A 9,938-nucleotide genomic window follows, 5' to 3' on the forward strand; every position below is an offset into this window, starting at 1 on the left:
TTCAATTCACTGTTTTCTACATTTTCTCTGTGCTGCATTTTGCTTACTGTTTATGAGGACCAACATGTTTTAGCTTGATACAGTGCTGTTGAGTCTCTGGCTACAAAGCAAGGAATTGATGACATTTTTTCAGAAACATATTATCTGTTTGTGTATTAGGTCTTTTTCTCAGTTTTGCAGAGCATATTTAAAATAGAATCAGATCGACTAATCTGATAATAGGATTCCAGGAATGAATAAGTGAAGGCTACCGTCATTTCACATTTCTTCGGCTAAAAGGACACTTCTTATGTTAACTTTCAACATCATATGTTTTTTTTAATTTTTCTTAGAGTCCACTAGAGAAGCTCTGCAAGATGCACAGTTAGATCCTGTTTATGTATTGTATTATGGCCTTTCACAAAGCCCAGCAATTTATCCAATGTCTGGAAAAACCCCATCTATATGACTGGTGGACACAGCCACCCATTGGCTTTTTGGTTCATGAGGTTTGAATGCGACAGGCTGTTTCCACTGACCTGACATGTCTGTGTTATTTCCCCAGCATTACTCTTCAGAGAGTTATTCAGCGTGGTTTGCCACTCAGACATATTAAACATAAAGCCATTGAACTACTGTTGCTGCGGTGAGGACGAACAGTATGTAGGCATGTATGGAAAATACCAGCCAGGTTTACAGAGATCTTACTAAACTGGCTGTTTTTCCCGGTTTAATTTTCGACCTCATTAACTGTGGCTCAGTGTAGATTTCACACTAAATGCCGGCTCTTTTTCTACTGTAAATTTTTTTTCAATGTACATATTCAAAGACTTTTCAGAGAGCTTTACCATAAATTAGTTACTCTACAACTTTCTACATGCCATTTACCTCTGTAAATACAATCACACTGCACTGTTCACAAGAATCTGTCAGTTTTGACAAATGTCATTTCTGTAGTATATCAGCAAGAAGCTGCAGAGTATCATGTAAAGCAATCATCACAATGCAAAAAGAAGATTCAATACAAATAAGTCACACAACAGATGAGTGTTTGAAGGTCCTTCATAATGCAAGACTTCTTAGAAAGTCCATTTATTAATTCAAGCGGATTACATGAACAGAGCCAAAGCTTCTTTACTTCATTAAAGTCAATCAAATAAAGCAGGTCAGCTCCGGCTGCCAGTAATTAAAATACTTTTTTTTTCCTGATGGAGAAAGGCTGTCACTTTTACTAATAATGCTCACCTATCAGCACTACTAACTTTCTGCTTCATTAGTTGTCCCCTTTCTGTGGTTGAAGCAGTTAATTCTCTCCTTGTGAGGACTTGAAATATGAACACTGTTCATATTTTCTGTCTGAAGGGAAATAAGCTGAGGCAGGTGTACACAATAGACATAAACAATACATGTTTGCACACAGTCGATAGAAAGTCTAAGGCAAAGGTACAAGCAACTGTACAATTACTTCACTTCAGCTGTCACCGTGATAATATCTGGCTCACCGTGATGATTACAGTTTGGTCACATTAATGTGATATTGTATCAGGTCCTCAAGCACAGTGTGAAGCTGGATGAATTAAGTCACGGTTCAGGGATATTTAATCATTTCAATTCTAAAACTTCTTTGCTGGGCGACACAAGAAGGTTATAGGTTCATATCTACTGAACAAAAGACACATTTACAGGAGAATACAGCCATTCTTTGGTTGCCATTTCAGCGTTTCCTCTTTAAATTAAATAAGAAGTTAATTACTGTACTGTATTAACTGAGTTTCTGGTCTTTCTTGGAACTGTCGCACGATATTTGTTTAGTCACATTTCGCTTATTCTTTGCACTGCGTGCTTAAGGTGATACTACATTTAATGTACAGTGTCCCTCCCTTAGTTAATTATCACAGCTTCCTCACTCCTCGCGCCACACGGTTAAGGGAGTGCTACTGTATTTAATGTAAGTACCGTTAAGACAAACACTGGCCAGACCAAATTATTCCCGGGAGTCTGTTTCATGGTGGCCTATTTCTAGCTGAACTTTGCACTGTGCTCGGTCACACAAACATCAGGAAATCAAAACAACGGTGATCAAAAGTCTCTGAAATAAGCTGAAAATAATCATCACAAAACTGCTACATGATTCAAACGTAAACATCTTTATTCCCATGAGTCTTTGGGCTCACAAGAAGGAACAACTAATTTTAATAGAGCACAAAACTGTTCAGTACTGTAAATATTTCCTCTTCAAAGGCATTTCAGTGCCTAACTGTATTCACAAAGACGGCACACTACTGTTCAGAACTTCCATCTAATTTCTGCAGTGGACAGTTTGTGCAAAGCTTTACGACAGTTCGCTAAAATGCAAACTAAAACCCAGACTAATAAACTTGCACTGTGTTTTCCAGCCACCAGCTAATTGGTGCACCGAGCGAACACAAAGGTCCTGGTTCAGCCTGACAGCCAGAGGAACTGACAAAGCATTTCCATTTCTGTCTTTTACGCACTCCAGCTCCACCGCTGTGCTCTTTCAGCCCTCACAAATGTCTCGTCAGACACATCTAATCTTCTCATCCCATGCTGCTCAGTCTTCCTACAGTCAGTTAACCCAGCAAAGGGCGATTAATGAGAAATTAATCTCTTTAATTCACTGCAAAGGTCTTCTCTTCTTTTAACCAGATAAGCTGCTGCTGCACTTTTCCAGATTATGATGATAATAAAATTAATTTATGAAGACCAGCATGTAATACAGGATCCTCATCTCTGACTGGTCTGTAGCTGACAGGGAGAAAAAAGGCAAAATAAGACAAGAATGCATTTAGGTGGATTTTATTTTATAGCTCTTTCAGTCTGTATATGCAAATCTATCTTTTCACTAATAGAAGAAAGAAAAAAAATGTGACGTGATCCTCATTTCAGCTTTAACAAAACAGGTGGAGAATTAAAATATATCTTTGTCATTTAATGATTCAATATATAACTGCAAAACAAACCCTGAGTTCCAAAAAAAAAAAGAAAAAAAGTTCATAAATGCATTAGTAACTTTTTTCAACATTACATTTCTTTCAGCTGGGAAGTTTCACTACGTGAAGTGAAAACTGCTCTTCCCATCTGTTAAGTGTTTTTCTCCATTAATTTCTGGAGAGATCATTAATCATTCAACAACAACGTGCAACACAGTGGGTGTGTTTACTCGTGTGTGTTTTTATGTGTGCACGCGTGTGTGTGTAACAAAACGTCAAATCCTGCCGGTTTTTGCGTTCGGCTCCATTCTAGGTGCCTATTTCCTGCCCTGCACTGTTGTCTGTTTGTTATCAGCTACCAGCTTACAGGTGACTCATGCACACAATGAACAATGAAACCATACATCAACCGGTTTCCAGGCAACGTCCAAAACTTTGACTGACTCTGCAGAAATGGAGTCTGATGCAAGAAAAACACAAGCTGCAGGAAAGCATCATTTTGACTAACTTTCAAAAAATTTCACAAGCTGCCGGTGTTACACGAACATTTCAATTAGAAACAAAACATGAGTGCGGGTAACAGTCAGCTTTGTTTGGTAGCTGTCATATAAAAGACAAACCAGTTACTGTAATTGTGGCAGGGAAATAGGAAGTTGTGATCAAATCTTTTATGATTATTCATCACACTACTGCATTTCAACACCACAGAACTTGGAACCTTGGGAAAAACTAGCATGTTATCTTTTGTCTAGGCATTGTTTTGATTCCACTTTTATATTGCTGTTCAGTGAGCAGAGAGTAGAAGCATCCAATCTGTGCATTTGCTGTGCTTTGTCAACAATCGCTTCCCCCGGAACTTTCTTCAGCTGCTCAACAGTAAAAGCCTGGGAAGCGAGGGGAAAGTTGATCAATTCTATAACGAAAAGCTCTGTTTTGATGCGGTACAAATGAAACGCACAACACTGATTTTTTTTTCTGTACAATTAAACTGAAGAAGGACCAAACATTTTCAGGGATAGATAATATACGTCAAGAATCAATAATCAATACTGTAGGCTGCAAGAATGTTGCTTGATCCCCAGTTGTCGTCCTTAATCCACAGTGAACTGGTTTTATGGGGCAACTCTAACTGCAAGGATAAATAAAGGACAGCTCCTCTATAGCTCCTTTTGTTGTTTCTTTCTAAGTGAAACTAACGGCAAAGATGCATGATTGTCTCTGCCAGTCATAAACCTGCTGAAGATAACAGTGTTTCTACTTTCGGTGATTTCTTTTCCTACTTAAAAAGTCCAGATTTTGCATAAGGTGTAAGCGTGTACTAATCAGTAAATGAATGCCCTAAAAGTAATTAAACAAACCAATCATTTCTGCATTTACCAAAACATACTGTGGCATTCCAGTGCGGTTTTCTTACATAATCACTGAGTGGAGACTGCTTCGGCATACTGGTAACCCAACTCAAACAAAATGCCTTCAGAGTGACTCCTGCAGCGCCCCGATCCCCAACGTGATCTCCATTCCAAGTTTGATACCTGTGGTTTCCCTCCATTGTGTTGTCCAGCCAGTGTCAAACCATTTTCACACCGGAGGAGCCAAACCAATGCTCGTTTTCTTGCCAACAACAACAGCTGCCATGGCAGCATTCCGGGAGGTCCACTTTTTAGGAGCAGGTCACTTCTTTGTTAAAGGGCCAACGAGAGGGTTTTTTTTTTTTTTTCAACTCTGCTCAAAGGTTGAGCAACTTGCTGAAATGAGCCAATGGCAGAGCAAAAGTGAAGTCTGTTAATGAGGTAAAAATGTGGCAGCTTTTTAAAATAAAATGTCAGCATGTGTGGGGGGCACAATTTTCTTTAAAACCACAAGATTATAAATAGGGACAGAACTAACGCTTCGTTTCCACCTACAAGTTCAGCACCAGTCCCCGAAAACATCAACACCTCCAACAACATCAGCTTGCCGCAATATGATTGGCAGACACACTGATTAAGATGAAGCCTTCTTTTTTGGGAGTGAAAAAGCTGTAAATCTTGGATTTACACAGCAGAAAGAGGGGGGAGAGAGGGGGTAAGAGTCACACTCCAGTGCACCGCTTCAAAGGAAACTTCAAAACACTGATGGAGCACATGGGAGACCAAACCTCCCACCAGGCAAGACATGTCAAAGACGCTCAAAGGGCTCCACATTTAAACTCCAAGGTGTGTTCACACAAAACTAATGCTAAATAACAACACTGTGGCCTTCTCCAAGTCAGTTTTACAATTTGGTCATCTGACATGTGATTTAAGCATTATATGTAAAATTGATATTTAAAAATCCAACTGAGTCTGTCTCTGAATTAAATGAGTACACATATTAGAGGAAGCATAATTGTAGTGCTCATTATTAGAAGTAATAACTAAGCTATAAGCCTACAATAAGCTAATGTTACGTTTAGGGTCCAGTTCAATAGCATTACGCTCTTCCATCATAATTAGCTTCGCAATGCCAAAAAGTAAACAGATTTTAAAAGAAAAGGAAAAAACCGTGGACAACGTGGAGTCGTGTCCTATCAAATGATGTGGATAAGGAAAAATATGAAAAAATGCACGATTTTAAACGGCGTCCTGTCAGGCTCCTTCCACTCACCCGTATTCTTCTCATCGCCGCCACTATCTCCACTCGGCTGCTCGGCCGCGCCACATCCAGACTGCCAATGTACTAAAATATGACAGGTACAGCACATTAGTGAAAAAGGAAGCTGACTTTCCTTTAATCTCAAACACAAGTTCCTACAGTAAGGTAATAATCAGCCCAGCTTTGGGCAACTTTTACCTCTTGACAAGCTGACAACTTAAGTTTACTACGTAAGCACAAAACAAATTCTCGGGAGACCCAAGAGTCTTATGCCAGTTACCTGTTTTGTTTACGGTATATACGAGTTAAACAAGGCGCTATTCGTGCACAGGTTAGTTAACGAAGAAGACTCGGTGACATAATAAAATATAAATGAAGTGCTGCGCTAACCACTTCAAAGTTACTTGGAAACTCACCTTTGCCTCGAAGTTGATCCCATGCTGGAATGCTTCCTCGTTGTGCAATGGGATCCTCAGATCGTGCCCATCATCTACGAGGTTGTACTTGGTTTTCCCAGGCATTTTTTTTTCATCCAAATATTCCTACTCCACAGTGCCAATAGGATATATGCGGGAACAACTCGGTTTACCGGGGATAAATCCAAGAAAAACAATTCCAAATCCGATCAGTGAATGTTCTCCATAGCGGCAAAGCGTCCCGACGCTACCACACCGCCGTCAACAGCGGCCACAACTTCACCGGCGCTCCGGGAAACTGCCGGCCCGCTAACGGTCACCGCTACGGCTTTAACGACACACGCAGGCCGACACAAACAGCGTCATGCGGGGACAGATGTGTTTTCCCGACTTTTCCTGTGGCGAGTGTGGAAGTTCGTCGGGTCCTGCCTCCGGTTCAGGACTCCCCCCACCCCGCCGCCCTCATGGAGGAAAGGTGTGATTGGACGAGTCCGGGGATCCCGCCTGTTTCCATTGGAGCAGAGACGCGCCGTGGCCCTGAGGAGGAGTGGCTGAAAGTCTCGTACCTGCCCCCTTCACCCCACAACCTGCCCCCTCCCTGTTTCACACACACACACACACACACACTATAATGGAAATAACCTGAATGACACCTATGCAAGTGGCGTGTATATTTACAGGTGTTTACTGTAAACGCTGGCTTTGGTCAGCAGTAAAATAACCTGTATGTAAACGCACTGCCTGGAGACTGATGCAAAACGATATCCTTCAATTAGCAAAAAAGTAAATTAATTAAAAAATGTTGTATTCATCTCTTGTGATGTTATTTAACATTTTTGGAGAGATATTGTCAAGAAGAGATAGCATGCCTTGCTTTTGATCTCTTTGCCATTAAAATAAGAAACACAGTCTTACAGGTGTAGTAAGAACACAACTGGGATTTTGAATTAAATAAAAAGGACAAGGCTACCAACTAGTGGCCACATCTGCTAACACCTATTGGGAAGCTACTGCATAAAGGTACAAGTTAAATATATTGTGATTTTTTAAAAAGCACACCGTACTTTTATAAATATTTTTATGAAATTTTTTTATAAAAAAAGGAACCGTCACTATAAATCATGATTTAACATCAGGAACTTATAACATGTTATTTAAAATTTACAGTGGGCGTCTAAGTTTTTATTTAAGAAAAATAGAAAAACTTCACTTAGTAGTTTGTTATAATTGTTTACATCTTCTATTCAGAGTATTTCTGAATAAATTTAATTGAACTTTTAACATTTTATTTTATCTATTATTCTGATGTCTTTTTCTCAACACATCATTCTGAAACCTTTAAATATTACAGGCTTCAGTATTGGAAAAAGGAATTATGATACAATATTCTAGATGTTTGCATTGCATTGTTTTGTCTCACTCCAAAAACTCAAAATCTTACCAAGTCTTGTTTCTATTCAACTTAAAACACTTAAAATAAGACAAAATCAGCTACAGAGCAACATTTCAGTAATATAGGGACGTAAGTGTAATAAGATAATTTTGACTAGAAATAAGACAAATATACTTTTTAAAAAAGTTTTTTCAGTGCTTTATTTCAGATTTGTCACACCCCTATAAAACATACATCAACAGAAAAGAGATCTTTAAAAAAAAGTCTGAATTTAAAACCACTGCACAATCCAGAAAAAGGAAGCCGTAGTCTAGTTAGCAATTTTATCAGTACAATGATAATAGGCTGCTGTTGCTGATAATTAAAGGGAGATCTTGCGCACTCGGACACTCATGGACACCCATCCACACATTGAGTTCAAGCAGCTGGAATAACAGTATCTCCAGGAAAACAGACCTATGTGGTCAGTAGACAGGGTAGTGTTCATACTTAATGCAGTTGTCATGTTGCATGATGCACACACCATCTGCGTCACCCTAGGAGTTAAAGATGCATCACTTCCCACAAGGTGGTCCCAGGCGGGTAGGGGTGGGGAAGTGGAGCAGCACAAATTCACATTCACGCCACCTCTGTGGAAATTTCCAAAGTGCTGCTGCTGCTGCTAATAGGGCTTGTAGCGGTGTGGTATGATTTACTCCAAACTGCCATCTCCCAAATTCCCACCTGCTTTCTTAATTATCATCGCTCTTCAGCGTGCAGTTAAATTAGAACATCATTCTCATACATCAAAATTAACTCCTCAGTTTAGCAACTGAGCGCTTCCTAAATGCTGTGGAGGTGGATTACCTTCAAACCAAATCACGTACTTACAGAGAACATTAGCTGGCCTCCCAGCTTTAAATGAACAAACACACATGAAGCCCTTATAACACTTCTATCAGTGTACTTCTTTTTATTATGCCCGGAGTATTTTGACGGGTATCCCCATAAAAGACGGCTGTATTACATCATTCCTTCAGCCCTTGTGGTCATGGCCACCTTGCCCTCGTGGCAGCAAAACAGCTATTTGGCAGACATGAACAGCTGCTGTCTGTGCATGAGGAATTTATGCTCAGTACAACCAGTTACCCACTTAGGGACCCCATGTGTTCTTAAGGCTCTTTAAAAAAGGATAGAGAACAATTTAATCCTTGCCAGGTCACCAGCTTCATGTTGATCCGTTGATTAGGGTTGCGGCATCTTAAGCGCACGCTCCCTGCATGAACTAGGTCTTGAATACTGTTCACACAAACAGCATGGGTCCACATAGAGGACAAAAGGCAACATGCAAGGTTGTCACAGTCACATATTTGTGCCCTTGTGGGGAAATCTTTAACCTTCAGTGACAGTTATGTTGTTAACCTAAAGGTGAAAAAAAAATACAATTTCTTTTTAAAGAAATATGTATTCTACATTTGGAAATAGACTAGCATTTGTATGGATGTTTTTTCAGGGTTACTATAGCCACTTCAATCTTTAAATATGTCACCTATCTCACATCTACTGCCTAATGTGGATGTTTTTGGAGTGAACTAGAGCAGTCAAACAAATTCCACCAGTCATGGGGAAATTGAAGTTAACAGTAACCACGTACACATCAGATATATACTGAATGAAATGAAAGAAAGGAGGAAATAATAAGTCCTTTAAATCTGAAGGAAAATGATTTAAGACCTGAAACAGACTATTTCCTGATACTACATCTTGAATTTAGGATAAACACTAAAAATGCAAGTTTTTTGCTAAAAAACACATTCATATCTTTTTGGCCAGTTCATTTTATTCTGGCACAGGTATTTATTTGGGCATTATAATATAGCTCCTGCCCTTCTAACACTCTAAACATTGCTGTGATAGTCTCTAAATACACACTGTGTCATTTTAAGTGGATCTTCTACTAAGTAAGGTTTATTTATAAAGCACTTTTAAAGAACAAAATTCACAAAGTGCTTTACAATTTAATATTTTTAAATAATTTTTGCAAATATGGCCTGTCCCTGTGGTAAAAGAAGATGCTGTACGCATCAACAGTTGAAGTTGATGCGTTTCTCTTAACCCATTCCTGCACTGCACTTGCTTACAGTAAAGTAATCAGGCAATCAGGACATGATGGCCAAGACCCTGTGGCATGAGCTGCAAACTGGCCCGGGTCTTTGTCACACTATACATACAGATATTGTCTGTATGTATTGTATGTATACTTTTAAGGTGCCTTTTTAATACCCCATCATGTTACTGATCTGTTGTCAATAAATGTAATTTGTTGCAAAATGTTACTCCAGTGGTTTCTTTTTATTAACACTTACTTTTCCAGTTTTTTTGTTCTTCCTCTCCAAAGAATTGCGAGATGTGTTGTATGCCCAACTTCTGTCCTAATGTCTTTGGAAGTGGGATTCTACGATGATCATAAAATTTATGTTACCTTTTAACCACCCAAGATTTGAGAGCAGCAACACAAAGAAATCAAGGACTGCATTAATAGTTAAAGATACTTTTCTGCAATTTTAGCCCTTGGTGCTATGGTGGTGGTTACAGTGAATGGGCACA

At 39.3% G+C, this 9,938-nt stretch overlaps 1 protein-coding gene across 2 annotated transcripts in view; it reads right to left on the reverse strand.

Annotated features, from left to right (window-relative positions):
• The window catches only part of nos1apa (nitric oxide synthase 1 (neuronal) adaptor protein a), a 227,552-nt gene extending 221,167 nt beyond the window's left edge, over window positions 1–6,385 (reverse strand). Inside the window, exons 1-2 of one of the 2 annotated variants that reach the window (XM_087831182.1) lie at window positions 5,960–6,385; window positions 5,556–5,627 (exon numbers count right to left, since the gene is read on the reverse strand). In XM_087831182.1, coding sequence (XP_087687308.1) covers window positions 5,556–5,627; window positions 5,960–6,064 — 177 coding nt within the window. In that variant the 5' untranslated portion in view covers window positions 6,065–6,385. The remainder of the gene's footprint in view (window positions 1–5,555; window positions 5,628–5,959) is intronic. The other variant, XM_006797823.3, reaches the window with a different exon arrangement.
• Window positions 6,386–9,938: the final 3,553 nt, after the last annotated feature.

Source organism: Neolamprologus brichardi, chromosome 17, assembly GCF_056152115.1.
Source record: "Neolamprologus brichardi isolate AB-2024 chromosome 17, ASM5615211v1, whole genome shotgun sequence".
Classification (NCBI taxonomy): Eukaryota; Metazoa; Chordata; class Actinopteri; order Cichliformes; family Cichlidae; genus Neolamprologus; species Neolamprologus brichardi.